Source organism: Macaca fascicularis, chromosome 15 (assembly GCF_037993035.2).
Source record: "Macaca fascicularis isolate 582-1 chromosome 15, T2T-MFA8v1.1".
NCBI lineage: Eukaryota > Metazoa > Chordata > Mammalia > Primates > Cercopithecidae > Macaca > Macaca fascicularis.
The window spans coordinates 35,413,049-35,434,051 of record NC_088389.1 but is presented as its reverse complement, the minus strand read 5'-3'; the positions used below and the strand labels follow the sequence as shown (position 1 = coordinate 35,434,051).

The 21,003-nt window shown below is 40.3% G+C and overlaps 2 protein-coding genes across 2 annotated transcripts; both read left to right on the top strand.

The window, feature by feature from the left end:
- The first annotated feature begins 484 nt into the window (after positions 1 to 484).
- Positions 485 to 1,432, top strand: LOC141408697 (olfactory receptor 1J2-like). The gene is given in 1 exon segment (XM_074018060.1): positions 485 to 1,432. A coding segment is annotated over 1 exon segment (948 nt).
- Positions 1,433 to 14,969: 13,537 nt separating this feature from the next.
- OR1J4 (olfactory receptor family 1 subfamily J member 4) lies at positions 14,970 to 15,898 on the top strand. Its single transcript, XM_045372849.2, has one exon. It carries the CDS (start codon positions 14,970 to 14,972, stop codon positions 15,777 to 15,779), a length of 810 nt encoding a protein of 269 aa, XP_045228784.2. The 3' UTR covers positions 15,780 to 15,898.
- Positions 15,899 to 21,003: the final 5,105 nt, after the last annotated feature.

Here is a 21,003-nt window from a genome sequence, read left to right as displayed (position 1 = left end):
GGGCAAGATTTCTGTTTTGTTACTGAACCAAGAAATACTGACTCTCAGTAACATTTGCTTCAATACTTTTTTTTGGTTTTCTTACATAACATAGAAGGAAACATACGAGAAGCAGGTTAAATTTTGCACTTTCTGAAATAAAACATATATATATGTGTATATATATGTTTGTATAATATATATGTATTCTTTAAGTTCTGGGGTACATGTGCAGGATGTGCAGATTTCTTAAATAGGTAAACCTGTGCCATAGTGGTTTGCTGCACCTATCATCCCATCGCCTAGGCATTAAGTCCAGAATGCATTATATATTTTTTCTGATGCTCTTCCTCCCCCCAGACCCCCAATAGGCCCCAGTGTGTGTTGTTCCTCTCCCTGTGTCTATGTTAAAATGTACATCTTTTAATTTGACTGCTAAAAATGATAATTTCAAAGTCTCTAATATTCTCAAGCATCCTTCATCTCCATCAGAGGGTGAAGGAGTATGAGCTCTGAGAACCAGAGCAGTGTGTCTGAGTTCCTCCTCCTGGGCCTCCCCATCCAGCCAGAGCAGGAGGCCATGTTCTTCGCCCTGTTCCTGACCATGGTGCTGTACCTGAACAAGGTGCTGGGGAACCTGCTCATCATTCTGCTCATCTGGCTGGACTCTAACTTTCACACTCCCATGTATTTCTTCCTCAGCCACTTGGCCCTCACTGACGTCTCCTTTTCATCTGTCACTGTCCCTAAGATGCTGATGGACATGTGGACTAAGTACAAATCGATCCTTTATGAGGAATGCATTTCTCAGATGTATTTTTAAATATTTTTTACTGACCTGGACAGCTTCCTTATTACATCAATGGCGTATGACCAATATGCTGCCATATGTCACCCTCTCCATTACACTGCCATCATGAGGGAAGAGCTCTGTGTCTTCTTAGTGGCTGTATCTTGGATTCTGTCTTGTGCCAGCTCCCTCTCTCACACCCTTCTCCTGACCCAGCTGTCTTTCTGTGCTGCGAACACCATCCCCCACATCTTCTGTGACCTTGCTGCCCTGCTCAAGCTGTCCTGGTCAGATATCTTCCTCAATGAGCTGGTCATGTTCACAGTAGGGGTGGTGGTCATTACCCTGCCATTCATGTGTATTCTGGTATCATATGGCTACACTGGGGCCACCATCCTGAGGGTCCCTTCAACCAAAGGGATCCACAAAGCATTGTCCACACGTGCCTCCCATCTCTCTGTGGTTTCTCTCTATTATGGGTCAATATTTGGCCAGTAACATTTCCCAACTGTAAGCAGTTCTATTGACAAGGATGTTACTGTGGCTCTCATGTACATCGTGGTCACACCCATGTTGAACCCCTTTATCTACAGCCTTAGGAACAGGGACGTGAAAGAGGCCCTTGGAAAACTCTTCAGTAGAGCAACATTTTTCTCTTGGTGATATCTGACTTTTTTAAAAATTAGAATCTCATTTTGGTTTACTTCATATATTTGATTTTCCATTTGAATATGTCTCAAAACCTTTTATGTCCTGAAGCCCTAAGACAAATGTTAACATGTTGAATGTAATTGGTAAATATTTGTTGACCAGAATTCCATTCTCTTATTAACAATGTTATTCTTTACAAATAATTTTTGAGCAGTGAATGACAAATTAATTGTATTATTTATTTCTGCAACTTGGAGAAGGGACATAATACAATAATATACAGTTTTCTTATCCCTTATTTGAGAAGATGTTTGGAGACATATATACTTTTGGCCCATAACCCCAGGCTTTAACACAACATAGAATTGAAAGAATTAGCTGTATTATTTTACTATTCTCTATAATGTAGACTGAGTGCGATCATTAGTGAAGTAGTGCTTCATACCAGTCTCCTTGGAAATATAACCAAATTCGAGTGCTAATTCTTGGAAAGCATCATTTTCCTAAAAATGCCACTCCAGATTCAGCACTGACTCTCTTTCATGAAGAGAAAGAGAGCCCTGTCTTCCAAATGAAGAATGAAGAGCCCTGTCTTCCAAATGAAGAATGAAAAGCAACGCTTCCCAAATGTTAGGGTACATGAGAATTCCTGGAAAGATTGTCAAAACTCAAATTCCTTGGATCTACTACTACAAATTATGATTTAGTAGAATTTTGGGTGAGGTCTAAGAATTTGCATTCCTAACAAGCTGCCACGTGAAACGATGCTGTAGAATGTTCACTAAATCTTGGAAGTTGAGGGATGCACATTTATAACACCTCACCTGAATTCTGGTAGTAGATGGAGTAAAACAAGAGACAGCTTATTTCAGTAATAGAGAAATCAGTGATTCGTGTTGATATTTTTGTATTAACTCTGACTGTAGTAAATTCCTCTCCCCAATCTCTAATATAGGAGGATGTCTCCTGTATCAGCTATCAGCTTTTCTTATCTCTTTTATATCTAACATAGAAATACCCAGCTACAAAAAAAAAAAAAAAAAAAAAAAAGAAATACCCAGCTACTCCATATCATGGTTTGTATCATCATGCCAACCTATATATGTAATGAAAATGAAGCCAAAGTTTGGAAAAAAATTACATCTCATGTCCATCTGTGTCTTGTTTCCATTAAGCCTGGTGGAATTTCAGTGTGCCATGTAACTTTTCTAATGTCACTCAAATTTCACACGTGATGTACATTAAATTGTGTATTGGTTAGAAAGCACTAGATGATTTCAGAAAAACTATAACCCCACAAAGGGACACGAGTTCTTGGCAGAATATTGAACAGTTTTATGTTAAATGATGTCATTCATTTATAAATGCTCACTGAGTTTGCCAGGCTTTTTGACATATCCCATAAAATAGCATTTGTTGTGGATCGAATCCACATTATTGTCATTTTTACCCCAGTCTTTATGTCCCCTCTTTATCTCACATTGGCTCTATGCAAAATGCAATATGTTTACTCAATTTTATACATAAAGATAAGGCTAATTATTATGTAAGCAGTAACTGGGATGGCATTGGTGATGGCTTAAACAGTAGTCTGAGATACGAAGATAGAAATTCTTGTCCTTTTTGAAGGAGTTTGATATTTGATCTATGTGTGGAATATTGTAGTAGCAACTTCCCTGTTATTCAGCTAATTTCATTCCATAATCTTTCACCTAGGCTTGGGTGGGAGAAAACAATCTGGCATTGTTGCCTGTCTTTCCACAGAGTTCACCCTGAACTTCCATTGTTCATGTATTTTCACAAGCATTTTTTAAAAAAATTTACTTTAAGTTCTGGGATACATGTACTGAACGTGCAGGTTTGTTACATCGGTATACGTGTACCATGGTGGTTTGCTGCACGTATCAACCTGTCATTTGGTTTTAAGCCCCGCATGTATTAGGTATGTGTCCTAATGGTCTCCCTCCTCTTGCCCTCCACCGCCCGACAGGCCCCAGTGTGTGATGTTCCCTCTCTGGGTCCATGATTCTCATCATTCAACTCCCACTTATGATTCACAAGCATTTTCACAGTTGTTTCTCCTCTTTTCAAAAGGGCAAGCCGCAGACACTGAGGAATTAAGAGTGCAGCACATTAAAACTGATGCTTTTGAAGATATTAACGTAGCCTTAATCAGACAACTCACAGAAGAGATGGTTTCAAGGCATTTCATAGTCTTTAATAAAATTTAACAGTGAATAAAATAAAAAATCTTAAGTAGATATGTATGTATTGATATGCATAGAAATAGAAGTGAAAAGATGGTGACAAATTATCACAGAAAATGAAAGCTATAAAGTACTATAAAATAAATTCATTACATAAACAGACATGTTTATGAATAAAAGTCATTTTATTTTTTTTAATTTCAACTTTTGTTTGACATTCGTGGGGTGCATGTCAGGGTATATTGCATGGGTATATTACGTGATGCTGAGGTTTGAGCTAAAAATGATATCATCAGCCAGATAGTGAGCGTAGTACCCAATAGTTGGTTTTTCAATCTTTCTCTAGTAGTCCCCAGTGTCTATTGCTCCCATCCTGTCCACGTGTACCTAATGTTTAGCTGCCACTTATAAGTGAGAACATGCAGTATTTGTTTTCTGTTTCTGTGTTAATTTGCTTAGGATAATGGCCTCCAGTTGCTTCCATGTTGCTGCAAAGGACATGATTTCATCCTTTTTGATGGCTTCATAGTATTCCATGGTGTACTACATTTTCTTGATCTCGTCCACCATTGATACACACCTAAGTTGATTCCATGTCTTTGCTATTATGAATAATGAAAATGCCCTCTTAGAAGGATAAAAAATGAATCATGAAAGGGTGAGATACTTTGACTTTCTCCTTTGTTTTCATGTTTATATTATTTGTATTTCCATCATGAAGAAGAATTAGTTTTATAAGCAGCAAAACAAAAGAGAATTTTCTTTTGAGAGAAAAGTCTTTATAGACATCTCAACCTAACACCTAACTAGGGGAAACCAGAATCTGGCAGGAGAGGTCTTTCCCCATCTCCTTTTGGACTTAAATTCACAGGGCCTGACATTCTTCCTAAGGACAGAGGTTCCTTCAAGTCTGCCCTTAGAGCCACTTACCTCAGGATTACCTGTCTCCAGGTCTCATGAATGAATATCTCTGCAGGTGGAGCTTGGACCTGATCTTTAACAAACTCCCCAGGTGATTTTGATGAACATCAAAGTTTGGAGACCACTGCCCAATGGCATCTGTCTTGGGGAGAGTAGGAGGGAAACTGAGCAATTAATGCATGTTTAATGCAAGTCTCTAACCATGAGCTTGGTGCCCTGTCACCTTGAGTCCTCTCCCTTGTGGGTAGAATAGAGTTGTTACCTCTCCATTTCTGAAGCCTGTAAATTGAGAAGAGTAAGCTCCAGGTTCATGACTTTTTTTTCTCCAATGTCAGTGAGGTTTACGACCACAGAATTTGGAGGCTAACTCTGGTCCCTTGGTCTCCTAGAAAGAAGGTGAGAAACCAGTCCATATTCCCAGAAATGACTTGAACATAAAGTTCAGAGCAGGACTGGTATCCTTCTCCAGTAGCAGGTGTGTGTGTGTGTGTGTGTGTGTGTGTGTGTGTGTGTGTGTGCGTGTTTGTGTGTGTATACAGTTGCTCAGCATTTCTCTGTACTCTTGCTGAAGTCATTTTTTATTCCCAGTTCCAAAAGACAGGGATGCAACATTCACCACTGGCCAATAACTCTCACGTCTTTAACCCCAGCTTGTGGGGAGATGAGGGATAGAGCCAGCTGGCTACATAAATTGATGGGCATATCTTCAAAATTCAAGCTAGGGGTCTCATCTCATCATTCATGTTCTAGATATTAGAATGTTGGCTTATTTACTGCATGCAGTGTTAGAGAGCCCTCTCTTTCCAAAGTCATTTCCTTCCCTTTAGACAGTACAGCTACTTTCTGAAAGTATGTTTGAAGGACACGTTTAGCTAGAGAGCTTTTGGTCCTTTCTTCCTTCATGTAGCATCCATATTGCATCTGCTTGATATTAGAATCTGCTTGATAATTTCCTGCCTGTTATCTCTAGTGTATTCTTAAACCTTCATCAAAGGCAGCAAACTTTGAGCCCAGGCAACATCTCCTACCCCAATTACTTTTGCCTGGTTTGCACTGAAGATAAGACACTGAGTTTCTTCCCTAGAGGTCTTTGCACTTTATTTTAATGGAAACAATGTCATCTCGTATATGACACCTCTATTGATGAGGTGTTTTTATTGACCTTACCTTATTTAATTTTTGCTATAATTCAGGGATTATGTTCACAATTCTAAAGAGGAAAAACTGAGGCTCCTAAGATGTGCACTACCTTGCCCAAAGACATAGAACTTTGATTGAACCAGTTCTGTCTGACTTCAAAACCCATGCTTTGTCTTCTATAATACACAACCTCACTGTCAAGGGAATATCAGTTATCAGCAAGAAGTCATTGAGGTTTTAGTGATCAGGAGGCTGAATGTGGTGGAGTGGAGTCCGTACATGGTCTTTACACAGAATTTATGCAGTTAGAAATAGGCATGGTTGAATTGGATTCAGGGGACTTTATATTAAAGTCTTAAATCCCATGGATTAAATAGATTTACAAGTTCAGGAAGGAGTCATCCAATTGATATAGCTTGAGAGAAACTAGAAGAGACTGGAGAAGGAGAGGGAGAAGTCCAGAATAGTGAGATATCTGAGCCATCATTCTCTAGGGTGTGGTTGGATGCTGCCTTTCTGCCCAACTTCATTATTGCTGTTTCTGGCTTTTGCCTGCATCAGGTCATGGTCTCATGATGAAGTGACCTTGTTGTGCCTCAACTCTGCCAGTATCTGCCTGTTGAAAGGAGTGGGAAATCAGAGGGAGAAATGAGGGAGACTCAGGAAATGGCAGGTGAGAAACTAATATGAGTTGCTGCAGATTATATGCAGTCACGCTTCACAAATGTTATCTTCTTAATATTCACAATATTCTCATGACTTAGGCTTGTTGTCTTATCTCCAGATTAGAGATGAGAAAACTGAGGCTCAAGCCAATTGGGTCACTTCCCCAGAACTTGCAATGTGAAGTGATGTTGGCAGGACTTGAATCTAGGGCTAATTGCAATGCTTTTATCAGTACAACATACTACCCTCAGATACTAGGCTCTATCCTTAAGGTCACAGCCCCAGGGGGCCTCGAAATGCTGGAGTGAGCAGGTACAGGCAGAGAACCTGGGCCAGGCATTCTTGCCCGTCTTCTCTACGGGTCCATTCAGAACTCTGTTAGTTGACTGCTTTTTGGTAAATTTCAAAGGAAGGATGGTATTCCTATATGAAATAGGAGTATGCTCAACTCACCAGCTTAAAGAAGCAAAGACTTTTAAGTGTATCCTTAACTTGTGTATAGCTCTTCTGAATTTTTCTCCCAATTAAGAACTGTTATAATGACATCCTAACATTTTCTATTTACTTAGTGTATGTAGGTATATATATGAGGCATTTGGCATTGATTTTTGACTTAAAGGGAACTTTTCAATTAAGGCACAATGGAATTATAAACTCGTTCCTACTTGCCTTGCAGGATTTGGTAACTTAGGTTTAGAATATGTTTTTGAGGTGTTTTTTTTTCTTTTTTTTAATGTTCTAGGATACGTGTGCAGGATGTGCAGGTTTGTTACATAGGTAAACATGTGCTATGGTGGTTTGCTGCACCTATCAAGCCCATCAGCTAGGTATTAAACCTGGTATTCGTTAGCTCTTTTGCCTGATGCTTTCAGCCCCTCAGCCTCCCTAGACAGGTCGCAGTGTGTATTGTTCTCCTCTCTGTGTTCTCATTGTTCAGCTCCCACTTACAAGTGAAAAGATACGGTGTTTGGTTTTCTGTTTCTGCATTAGTTTGCTCAGGATAACAGCTTCCAGCTCCATCCATGTTCCTGCAAAAGACATGGTCTATTCCTTTATATGTATGTTCATTGCAGCACTATTCACAATAGCAAAGACATGGAATCAACTCAAATGCCCATCAGTGATAGAGTGGATAAAGAAAATGTGGTACATATACACCATGGTTTTAGAATATTTTATTTATTTTTATTTATTTATTTTTTTATTATTATACTTTAAGTTGTAGGGTACATGTGCATAATGTGCAGGTTTGTTACATATGTATACTTGTGCCATGTTGGTGTGCTGCACCCATCAACTCATCGTTTACATCAGGTATAACTCCCAATGCAATCCCTCCCCCTTCCCCCCTCCCCATTATAGGCCCCGGTGTGTGATGTTCCCCTTCCTGAGTCCAAGTGATCTCATTGTTCAGTTCCCACCTATGAGTGAGAACATGTGGTGTTTGGTTCTCTGTTCTTGTGATAGTTTGCTAAGAATGATGGTTTCCAGCTGCATCCATGTCCCTACAAAGGATGCAAACTCATCCTTTTTGATGGCTGCATAGTATTCCATGGTGTATATGTGCCACATTTTCTTAATCCAATCTGTCACTGATGGACATTTGGGTTGATTCCAAGTCTTTGCTATTGTGAATAGTGCTGCAATAAACATACGTGTGCATGTGTCTTTATAGCAGCATAATTTATAATCCTTTGGTATTTACCCAGTAATGGGATGGCTGGGTCATATGGTACTTCTAGTTCTAGATCCTTGAGGAATCGCCATACTGTTTTCCATAATGGTTGAACTAGTTTACAATCCCACCAACAGTGTAAAAGTGTTCCTATTTCTCCACATCCTCTCCAGCACCTGTTGTTTCCTGACTTTTTAATGATTGCCATTCTAATGTGTGAGATGGTATCTCATTGTGGTTTTGATTTGCATTCTCTGATGGCCAGTGATGATGAGCATTTTTTCATGTGTCTGTTGGCTGTATGAATGTCTTCTTTTGAGAAATGTCTGTTCATATCCTTTGCCCACTTTTCGATGGGGTTGTTTGTTTTTTTCTTGTAAATTTGTTTGAGTTCTTTGTAGGTTCTGGATATTAGCCCTTTGTCAGATGAGTAGATTGCAAAAATTTTCTCCCATTCTGTAGGTTGCCTGTTCACTCTGGTGGTAGTTTCTTTTGCTGTGCAGAAGCTCTTTAATTTAATGAGATCCCATTTGTCAATTTTTGCTTTTGCTGCCATTGCTTTTGGTGTTTTAGACATGAAGTCTTTGCCCATGCCTATGTCCTGAATGGTACTACCTAGGTTTTCCTCTAGGATTTTTATGGTATTAGGTCTAACATTTAAGTCTCTAATCCATCTTGAATTAATTTTCGTATAAGGAGTAAGGAAAGGATCCAGTTTCAGCTTTCTACTTATGGCTAGCCAATTTTCCCAGCACCATTTATTAAATAGGGAATCCTTTCCCCATTTCTTGTTTCTCTCAGGTTTGTCAAAGATCAGATGGCTGTAGATGTGTGGTATTATTTCTGAGGACTCTGTTCTGTTCCATTGGTCTATATCTCTGTTTTGGTACCAGTACCATGCTGTTTTGGTTACTGTAGCCTTGTAGTATAGTTTGAAGTCAGGTAGCGTGATGCCTCCAGCTTTGTTCTTTTGACTTAGGATTGTCTTGGAGATGCGGGCTCTTTTTTGGTTCCATATGAACTTTAAAGCAGTTTTTTCCAATTCTGTGAAGAAACTCATTGGTAGCTTGATGGGGATGGCATTGAATCTATAAATTACCTTGGGCAGTATGGCCATTTTCACGACATTGATTCTTCCTATCCATGAGCATGGTATGTTCTTCCATTTGTTTGTGTCCTCTTTTATTTCACTGAGCAGTGGTTTGTAGTTCTCCTTGAAGAGGTCCTTTACATCCCTTGTAAGTTGGATTCCTAGGTATTTTATTCTCTTTGAAGCAATTGTGAATGGAAGTTCATTCCTGATTTGGCTCTCTGTTTGTCTGTTACTGGTGTATAAGAATGCTTGTGATTTTTGCACATTAATTTTGTATCCTGAGACTTTGCTGAAGTTGCTTATCAGCTTAAGGAGATTTTGGGCTGAGACAATGGGGTTTTCTAAATATACAATCATGTCATCTGCAAACAGGGACAGTTTGACTTCTTCTTTTCCTAACTGAATACCCTTGATTTCTTTCTCTTGCCTAATTGCCCTAGCCAGAACTTCCAACACTATGTTGAATAGGAGTGGTGAGAGAGGGCATCCCTGTCTTGTGCCAGTTTTCAAAGGGAATTTTTCCAGTTTTTGCCCATTCAGTATGATATTGGCTGTGGGTTTGTCACAAATAGCTCTTATTATTTTGAGGTACGTTCCATCAATACCGAATTTATTGAGCGTTTTTAGCATGAAGGGCTCTTGAATTTTGTCAAAAGCCTTTTCTGCATCTATTGAGATAATCATGTGGTTCTTGTCTTTGGTTCTGTTTATATGCTGGATTATGTTTATTGATTTGCGAATGTTGAACCAGCCTTGCATCCCAGGGATGAAGCCCACTTGATCATGGTGGATAAGCTTTTTGATGTGTTGCTGAATCCGGTTTGCCAGTATTTTATTGAGGATTTTTGCATCGATGTTGATCAGGGATATTGGTCTAAAATTCTCTTTTTTTGTTGTGTCTCTGCCAGGCTTTGGTATCAGGATGATGTTGGCCTCATAAAATGAGTTAGGGAGGATTCCCTCTTTTTCTATTGATTGGAATAGTTTCAGAAGGAATGGTACCAACTCCTCCTTGTATCTCTGGTAGAATTCAGCTGTGAATCCGTCTGGTCCTGGACTTTTTTTGGTTGGTAGGCTATTAATTATTGCCTCAATTTCAGAGCCTTCTATTGGTCTATTCAGGGATTCAACTTCTTCCTGGTTTAGTCTTGGGAGAGTGTAAGTGTCCAGGAAATTATCCATTTCTTCTAGATTTTCCAGTTCATTTGCGTAGAGGTGTTTATAGTATTCTCTGATGGTAGTTTGTATTTCTGTGGGGTCGGTGGTGATATCCCCTTTATCATTTTTTATTGCATCTATTTGATTCTTCTCTCTTTTCTTCTTTATTAGTCTTGCTAGTGGTCTGTCAATTTTGTTGATCTTTTCAAAAAACCAACTCCTGGATTCATTGGTTTTTTGGAGAGTTTTTTGTGTCTCTATCTCCTTCAGTTCTGCTCTGATCTTAGTTATTTCTTGCCTTCTGCTAGCTTTCGAATGTGTTTGCTCTTGCTTCTCTAGTTCTTTTAATTGTGATGTTAGAGTGTCAATTTTAGATCTTTCCTGCTTTCTCTTGTGGGCATTTAGTGCTATAAATTTCCCTCTACACACTGCTTTAAATGTGTCCCAGAGATTCTGGTATGTTGTATCTTTGTTCTCATTGGTTTCAAAGAACATCTTTATTTCTGCCTTCATTTCGTTATGTACCCAGTAGTCATTCAGGAGCAGGTTGTTCAGTTTCCATGTAGTTGAGCGGTTTTGATTGAGTTTCTTAGTCCTGAGTTCTAGTTTGATTGCACTGTGGTCTGAGAGACAGTTTGTTATAATTTCTGTTCTTGTACATTTGCTGAGGAGTGCTTTACTTCCAATTACGTGGTCGATTTTGGAGTAAGTACCATGTGGTGCTGAGAAGAATGTATATTCTGTTGATCTGGGGTGGAGAGTTCTATAGATGTCTATTAGGTCTGCTTGCTGCAGAGATGAGTTCAATTCCTGGATATCCTTGTTAACTTTCTGTCTCGTTGATCTGTCTAATGTTGACAGTGGAGTGTTGAAGTCTCCCATTATTATTGTATGGGAGTCTAAGTCTCTTTGTAAGTCTCTAAGGACTTGCTTTATGAATCTGGGTGCTCCTGTATTGGGTGCATATATATTTAGGATAGTTAGCTCTTCCTGTTGAATTGATCCCTTTACCATTATGTAATGGCCTTCTTTGTCTCTTTTGATCTTTGATGGTTGAAAGTCTGTTTTATCAGAGACTAGTATTGCAACCCCCGCTTTTTTTTGTTCTCCATTTGCTTGGTGAGTCTTCCTCCATCCCTTTATTTTGAGCCTATGTATGTCTCTGCATGTGAGATGGGTCTCCTGAATACAGCAGACTGATGGGTCTTGACTCTTGATCCAGTTTGCCAGTCTGTGTCTTTTAATTGGAGCATTTAGTCCATTTACATTTAAGGTTAAGATTGTTATGTGTGAACTTGATCCTGTCATTATGATATTAACTGGTTATTTTGCTCGTTAGTTGATGCAGTTTCTTCCTAGCCTCGATGGTCTTTACATTTTGGCATGTTTTTGCAATGGCTGGTACCAGTTGTTCCTTTCCATGTTTAGTGCTTCCTTCAGGGTCTCTTGTAAGGCAGGCCTAGTGGTGACCAAATCTCTATGCATTTGCTTATCTGTAAAGGATTTTATTTCTCCTTCACTTATGAAACTTAGTTTGGCTGGATATGAAATTCTGGGTTGAAAATTCTTTTCTTTAAGAATGTTGAATATTGGCCCCCACTCTCTTCTGGCTTGTAGAGTTTCTGCTGAGAGATCTGCTGTTAGTCTGATGGGCTTCCCTTTGTGGGTAACCCGACCTTTCTCTCTGGCTGCCCTTAAGATTTTTTCCTTCATTTCAACTTTGGTGAATCTGGCAATTATGTGTCTTGGAGTTGCTCTTCTCGAGGAGTATCTTTGTGGCGTTCTCTGTATTTCCTGGATTTGAATGTTGGCCTGCCCTACTAGGTTGGGGAAGTTCTCCTGGATGATATCCTGAAGAGTGTTTTCCAACTTGGTTCCATTTTCCCCCTCACTTTCAGGCACCCCAATCAGACGTAGATTTGGTCTTTTTACATAATCCCATACTTCTTGCAGGCTTTGTTCATTTCTTTTTCTTCTTTTTTCTTTTGGTTTCTCTTCTCGCTTCATTTCATTCATTTGATCCTCAATTGCAGATATTCTTTCTTCCAGTTGATCGAATCGGTTACTGAAGCTTGTGCATTTGTCACGTATTTCTCATGTCATGGTTTTCATCTCTTTCATTTCGTTTATGACCTTCTCTGCATTAATTACTCTAGCCATCAATTCTTCCACTTTTTTTTCAAGATTTTTAATTTCTTTGCGCTGGGTACGTAATTCCTCCTTTAGCTCTGAGAAATTTGATGGACTGAAGCCTTCTTCTCTCATCTCGTCAAAGTCATTCTCCGTCCAGCTTTGATCCGTTGCTGGCGATGAGCTGCGCTCCTTTGCCGGGGAAGATGCACTCTTATTTTTTGAATTTCCAGCTTTTCTGCCCTGCTTTTTCCCCATCTTTGTGGTTTTATCTGCCTCTGGTCTTTGATGATGGTGATGTACTGATGGGGTTTTGGTGTAGGTGTCCTTCCTGTTTGATAGTTTTCCTTCTAACAGTCAGGACCCTCAGCTGTAGGTCTGTTGGAGATTACTTGAGGTCCACTCCAGACCCTGTTTGCCTGGGTATCAGCAGCAGAGGCTGCAGAAGATAGAATATTTCTGAACAGCGAGTGTACCTGTCTGATTCTTGCTTTGGAAGCTTCCTCTCAGGGGTGTACTCCACCCTGTGAGGTGTGGGGTGTCAGACTGCCCCTAGTGGGGGATGTCTCCCAGTTAGGGTACTCAGGGGTCAGGGACCCACTTGAGCAGGGAGTCTGTCCTTTCTCAGATCTCAACCTCCGTGTTGGGAGATCCACTGCTCTCTTCAAAGCTGTCAGACAGAGTCGTTTGCGTCTGCAGAGGTTTCGGCTATGTTTGTTATTGCCCTGTCCCCAGAGGTGGAGTCTACAGAGACAGGCAGGTTTCCTTGAGCTGCTGTGAGCTCCACCCACTTCGAGCTTCTCAGCAGCTTTGTTTACCTACTTAAGCCTCAGCAATGGCGGGCGCCCCTCCCCCAGCCTCGCTGCTGCCTTGCCGGTAGATCACAGACTGCTGTGCTAGCAATGAGGGAGGCTCCGTGGGTGTGGGACCCTCCCGGCCAGGTGTGGGATATGATCTCCTGGTGTGCCTGTTTGCTTAAAGCGCAGTATTGGGGTGGGAGTTACCCGATTTTCCAGGTGTTGTGTGTCTCAGTTCCCCTGGCTAGGAAAAGGGATTCCCTTCCCCCTTGCACTTCCCAGGTGAGGCAATGCCTCGCCCTGCTTCAGCTCTCGCTGGTCGGGCTGCAGCAGCTGACCAGCACCGATCGTCCGGCACTCCCCAGTGAGATGAACCCAGTACCTCAGTTGAAAATGCAGAAATCACCGGTCTTCTGTGTCGCTCGCGCTGGGAGTTGGAGACTGGAGCTGTTGCTATTCGGCCATCTTGCTCCGCCCCCCTAGAATATTTTAATGGGTAGATAGTGGCTGTGGAGGAAGCTGGCATATTTTTCTCATTCCTGATTTTAATGGAAATGTTTTAAAATATCACCACTAGGTATGGTGTTTGCTGTATTATTTAGTTTAGTGAGTGTCTTAGTCAGTTGGGTTGCTATAGTGGGGTGACTTTAAACAGCAGACTTTTTTTTTTTTTTTTTGGTTACAGTTCTGGAGCCTGGGAAGCCCCAGATCAAGGTACCAGCAACTTTGGTTTCTGGTGTGGGTCCACTTTCTGCTTAGCAGATGGCTGCCTTCCTGCTGTGTCCTCACATGGCAATGCCTGAGACATTCTTGTGTTTCTTCTTATAAGGGCACTAATCCCATTCATGGGGTTCTATGCTCATGACCTAATTACCTCCCTAAGCTCTCATCTTTAAGTATTTTGTGTAAGATTTACTTTTTTATGGCGGTGATATTGTAATCAATAGACATGGTTTTTTTTTTTTTCCTCATCAACTTTATACATAATGAAAACTTTGGCTATCTTTGATCCAATTTCTTTTGGATATATGTTATTGAAACTTCATCCCTATATGTTGCTTATTAATAGATTCTGAAGTCAATTTTTTTTTTTTGTTTGAGATGGAGTCTTGCTCTGTCACCCAGGCTGGAGTGCAGTGGCAGGATCTCGCCTCACTGCATCCTCCTTGTACCACATTCACCCTATTCTCCTGCCCCAGCCTCCTGAGTAGCTGGGACAACAGACACCCGGCTAATTTTTTTGTGTTTTTTTAGTAGAGATGGGGTTTCATTGTGTTAGCCAGGATGGTCGTGATCTCCTGACCTGGTGATCTGCCTGCCTCAGCCTCCCAAAGTGCTGGGATTACAGGCGTGAGTCACTGCCCCCGGCTTGAAGCCAAATTTTAAAAAGTTGAATATGTTACAACACGAAGGCTCATGACTAGCCTGATGAATGTTTTTAAAAGTACAGAAACAATGGAAATTGGAAAGATGTTATCTTACTATCCATCTGCTAAGACAGTGTGAGGCTTTCTCTTTACTGACTAGACATGTCTGGTCTTCTCTTCTATTTCAAACCCTCTACTCTCTTGGCAAATTATCCCATTTTTTTGTGATAAAATGATCTACTTTAAATGATTTTTTGTAGGGACATAGAAATGTAGACAGACACTACCATATTCATCAGTAGCAAGATATTATTCTTACCTGCCTGCTGTTAATATTTGTTTGTTTCTGTCTTTTTCAATGTCCCTCTATTCCCAGCAGAGAGAAGACTATCAGTATGAAGAGGGAGAATCAGAGCAGCACATCCGAGTTCCTCCTCCTGGGCCTCCCCATCCAGCCAGAGCAGCAGGCTGTGTTCTTCGCCCTGTCCCTGGGCATGTACCTGATCACAGTGCTGGGGAACCTGCTCATCATCCTGCTCATCCGGCTGGACTCTAACCTTCACACCCCCATGTATTTCTTCCTCAGCCACTTGGCTCTCACTGACATCTCTCTTTCATCTGTCATGGTCCCAAAGATGTTAATGAGCATGCAAACTCAGGATCAATCCATTCTTTATGGAGGGTGTGTAACTCAGATCTATTTTTTCATATTTTTCATTGATCTAGACAATTTCCTTCTCACTTTAATGGCATACAATCGGTATGTGGTCATCTGTCACCCCCTCTGCTACACCACTATCATGAAAGAGGGACGGTGTAACTTACTGGTAGCAGTGTCCTGGATCCTCTCCTTTACCAATGCCCTGTCTCACACTCTCCTCCTGGCCCCACTGTCCCTTTGTGCTGACAACACCATCCCCCATTTCTTCTGTGACCTTATTGCCCTACTCAAACTCTCATGCTCAGATATCTCCCTCAATGAGCTAGTCATTTTCACAGTGGGACAGGCAGTCATTACTCTACCACTAATATGCATCTTGATCTCTTATGGCCACATTGGGGTCACCATCCTGAAGGCTCCATCTAACAAGGGCATCTTCAACGTTTTGTCCACCTGTGGCTCCCACTTCTCTGTGGTGTCTCTGTATTATGGCACAATTATTGGACTGTATTTTCTCCCCTCATCCAGTGCCTCCAGTGACTAATTGTCTCTGTGATGTACACGGTGATCACGCCATTGCTGAATCCCTTCATTTATAGTCTAAGGAACAGGGACGTAGAGGGATCCCTGGAGAGACTCTTCAACAGGACAACAGTCTTATCTCAATGACATTTGCTCTTCTTTATAATAGACATATGTATTGACCTCTCTCCAAATGATAGATCCTTAATCCTGATCCCAGCAAGGGATAAGTGCTCAGTAACTCTCTGATGACTTGAATTGCATTCTGTTACAGTTCTTCTCTCTTTTCCTCTGTAGTGTAAATTGTCAATTCTGAGTTTATATAATTGGTTATTTATCTTGCCTATTAGATTCAGAAATTACATAGTTAACAGAACTTAAATCTTTGCTTTTATTTCCTGGAAATTTATTTATTTGTTCTTATGAATAGTTTAAATATGTTGACTAACAGGCTTCCCTTGCCATAGAAAAGTTGAAGGATTGAGTACTTGTAAAGGCATTTTCCTTTGTTTCTTCCCATTCAGTTCTCTTCTCACATTTTTTATTGCTGTTGCTGACAGTGGTGGGTCAGGAGAAGAAACTATATAGTACCCCTTACAGATTCATAAAGCTATTCACTGTCATAAGTTCAGCTCTTCCACTTCAGGACTTGAGGTTCCTCTTCTAGACTACAGTAACTTTCATTCAACAGTTCACTTTTACACCAGCTGTCTATGAAGCTTTCTGACTACACATGTGAGTTTCAGTCATGACACAGACTCACTCCAGGTAACGAATGAGAAGAAAAAAAAAGTATTAACAGTCAGGAGTGGTCTGTTTTCCTCACTAAAATTGATCCCTTTTCCATTCAGTCTCTTCATTGTCTTTCTTATTGAAAAGTATTTCTACTCAGCTTAATGGCCCCTGGTTTGTATTATTTGCCCAAGTAATCATCTATGATTCTCTTCTATCTTCTATGTTCTTCACCATCCAGTGAAGGGCACATAGGTCTCTTTTTTTGTTCCTCTACTTAAAGATAAACAGAGTTACAAATGCTTCTGAGAATCAGCAACATGTAGCTGCAAGAAAAGAATATTTGGAAAGATAGATCTCACTTGTATCTGTATATACCAGGGTGGTGGCTGTGTGGCCTCAGACAATTCACCAAACTCCTTTGAAACTCAATTTCTTCTTCTGTATAGGTGAAAAAGTTCTGCAATATCTAACATATTTTTATTTGAAGTAAGTGCAGTAATAAATTGGGCTTAACACTACAGCTGGCCAAGAATAATGAATGTTAATTTTCTATAACTTCTCCATCAGAGATGAGTTTTGAAGCAGAACTTGTGCAGACACTCCTGAATTATGGTGACCATGGGCAACTTGTCATGTTGGTTATATTCCCAGTTCAAAAGCAATAATGTGCCCTAGAACACAGCAAGCTATCTATTCTGGCTTGATCCAGAACCAAATAACTAAAGGGCAATGAACGAGTGAGTTGATGTGTGGGTAGGTAAGGAAAGGCAGATCAGAAAAATACCTTACTCTTCACTTGCTTGATATTGACTCAAAGAGTGACTGTTCATTGGGGGCTCATGTAGCTGCATTTTGGCATCCCAGATTCCTTTGTAGAACAAGAAAGAGTGTTACTACCACCCCTTGCTGCAAACACAGGGTCACTTTGTTTACAGGCTTAGCCCCTACTTTTTCCAGAGCCAAAACCTGAACAGGGATAAATTCTTTATTGTTGGTCTAGATAAAGCGTGCCTTGGTAGCCTCAACACACTCATGAACTACTGTATACTCTCATCCCTGCTACAGTGATGTGATCTGTAGAACAGAGTGCCTGACTTATTTTCCCTGCCACATTCCAGTTCTGTTGTTCAGATCCCTGAAGGTCTGCCTAGTCTTGTCAGTCCCATCCTCCAGAGAGGCCAATATTGTCATTTATGTTTTTAGCCACAGGCTGGTGACACTTCTCTGAATGGCTTTTCCTCAACAAATGGCAAGGTCACTTGTCTGTTAGGAAGTGTTTTATCACTATCTGTCCTACTAGTCCACCCCATCTCCTAGATCAGTTTGCTTTGGTTTTGGACAGCCCAAAGGACACTGGTGTACACTGTAATGATTTGAATATGCAAATAGAACTGGACATCAATCACATTGGAAGCATGCAATTTATTTTAGTGCATTTCACTCTAGCAATGCCAAGGCTAAGATTCATGACCTTCTCCAGTGAAGCACCTCATTGAGTTTAGAACAAAGGTTGCTGCATTTTTGAAATCCATGAATGTGTGATTTGTTCACAACTTAATAAATAGTTCTGAAAATTGGCAATTATTGATGTTTCAAGTGACCAGTGTACATCCTTCTCAAAAGTTGATATTAGTTCTTTCACAGTGTGACAATAGAAAAACCTTTTTCGGAAGGGAGGAATCAAAATATCCTAGAACCCAGAGCTCCAGCACTTGATTTTAGCACATAACTCTGACATGGGAATTTTAAGAGTAAACAAAAATAATTCTGTTTTCTCACAGATGGAAAGCAGAAGGGGAATTTGCTAAAGAATTAAGTTCACTTAGCTTTTGAAGGAAAAAATAAATGCATCGATGTTGTGTCGATTAGCATCTTTGAATCCAAGAACTGTGTGCATGTGTGTGTGTTTGCGTGTGTGTAACTCACATATACATACAACTTAATTTGTATTTAATTAAGGACAAATGTTGGAATTATACTGAAAATAGTAAAACATTATTTATTTTGTTGATTGCACTCCTCAGTATCCATTCTGCAAGTTACCTGTCTGTGTCAGGCAGTGTGCCTATCCTTGGTCAAACAGAGCTGGATAAAGAGAAAGCCTCCAAGCAAAAGAAGCTCATAATCTCACAGTGTAGCGACAGATGAACTAAGAAATATGCAAGAGTACAAAAAATGCCTTAATATGATAACACCACGAATAGTTGTGCTTTTTTTTGCATGGCTACTGCGCGTCAGGCATTTTATTAAAAGCTGTACCTGTATTATCTCATTTAATCCTGATAATAATTTTATATACATACACTCTTGTCATGTATATTTTACAACTGGAGAAATTGAGGCTTAGAGATGATGTAATACTTACATGGTAGTAACACAAGGGAGTATAGTTAATGCTGCCTGGATATCAGCAAAAGCTTTACAGGGGAAATAATTCTTCAGTTGGGAGTTGAAGAACGCTCAGGATTGATACATAATGGAACAAATGAATCTAGGTATAGTGGACAGAGTGGGCCAGGACACTGAAATTGCGTGGTATGTTCAGGGGAATGTAAGAAAAATGATATTGCTATACATATGTGTGTATGAGTCAAGGGAGCATCAAGAACTGCGTCTAGACAGGGAGACAAAGACTATATTGTGAGGGGAGTAGGATGTCCTGTTAAGAGGTTTAGACATTGCCTTGCCAGTGACAGGCACCACTGGCTAGGGGTGGGGTCGAATAGGGATTAGTCCCAGGGAAGGTTATATTTGTGTTTTCAAAAGATTACTCAGGTAACCAATGTGTGAGATGGTTTGGCAATGGATTGGAGTGCCTTGAGTCAAGAGGCTTAATTAGAAGGTCATTGTACATCCAGGTAACAGATAATGTGTGCCTGGATGAAGACAATGGCGTAAAGACAGAGAAGAGAATACCCTTGAAGGTAGACTAGACAGTATTGGTAATTGATGGGAAGTAGGTGATAGAATGAATGATTGCTCTCAATTTATGGTTCTGTGGACTGATATTTAAGAACAAAATGAAGACTAGGTACCTTCAATAATTTTGATTAGGTCTAACAGTCTTGAGGAAGTGAGGAAACAAATTGAAGACCACTTGCTTCTTAAAAATATGTTCTGAGCAAGAAGAAAGTAAAATCCCTAAACAGGCAAGGGACACCAGGAAGCTTTCTATTATGCCACCTCTCTCCATTACCCGACCTCTGATTCAAAGCACACCCTGCTCACATTATCCTACCAAGGTGCAAAGATTTCTAAGTAACCTGTATGTCAGCGGGAATTATTTTAATGCAAATATCACATTAATTCTCTTTGACATGGATGACCTTAAAGGAATAGAAATTTGAGCTTAGGTTTTGGGGATAGGTGTAATAAGATAGTCATGTGCCTCATAATGATGTTTTGATCAACAACAGACCCCATATGCGACAGTGGTTTCAGGCTCATAAAGGAACTGAATAAATCCTATCACAGAAATACTTATATAGTGTTACAGTTTCCTACAGTGTTTAGTATATTAACAAGCTGTACATGTTTTTAGCGTAGGGGCATTAGTTATACAATATAGCTTAGCTGTATAGCAGGCCATCCCATGTAGGCGTCTGTAAGTACATTTTATGATGTTTGCACAATGACAAAATTGCCCAGTGAAACATTTCTGAAAACATATCCTCATAGTTAAGTAAAGTATAACTGTATATCAAGGGAGGAATAAGTTTGGAAGTTTGAATAAATTGATAACTCTTGGCTGGCTGGAATCGTGATAGGCAACAGTGTCCCTTGATGAATCTTTGTATGTTCAGTGCTGCCCTAACTCCTAACGGCCACATAATTACATTAAGTAAACAGAAGTTGACACCCAGTCACATCTAGTTTTCTTGGGGCCTGTGAGAAATAATTTAAACCATACCCAAATAGGGTTCAGAAATTTACTACACTATCAGTGAGTGCATCGAGGGTCCCAGAGGATCAGAATGGTGAAAGAAACCAGAAAGCTACCTAGAGAAATTACCACAAGTACAGAAGTTAAAGTTGATTGGGGGAATCTGAGCAGCAGATTTAGGGTATCAGGGTGGACATAGGTTTCAGATACCTTCTTTCTCGCGTTTATTTGAGGACCTTTCCTTTGTCAACGTAGGCTTCAATGCAATCCAAAATAACCCTTCTCTGATTCCCCAAAAACCATGGTAACAGACTGCTCCATGGAACGGAAGTGTAACTCTGTGAGATGAACTCACACATCACAAAGCAGTTTCTCAGAAAGCTTCGTTCTCCTTGTTATCTGAGGATATATCCTTTGTCACCGTAAGCTTCATTTCACTAAGAATTATCCTACAGCAGATTTCGTGACAACAGTGTTAGCAAACTGATCAATGAAAAGTATAACTCTGTGAGTTGCATTCACACATCACAATGCAGTTTCTCACAACGCTTCTTTTCAGATTTTATCTTAGGCTAATTCCTTCTTCACTATCGGCCTCAATGCACTCCCAAATGTCACTTTGCACATC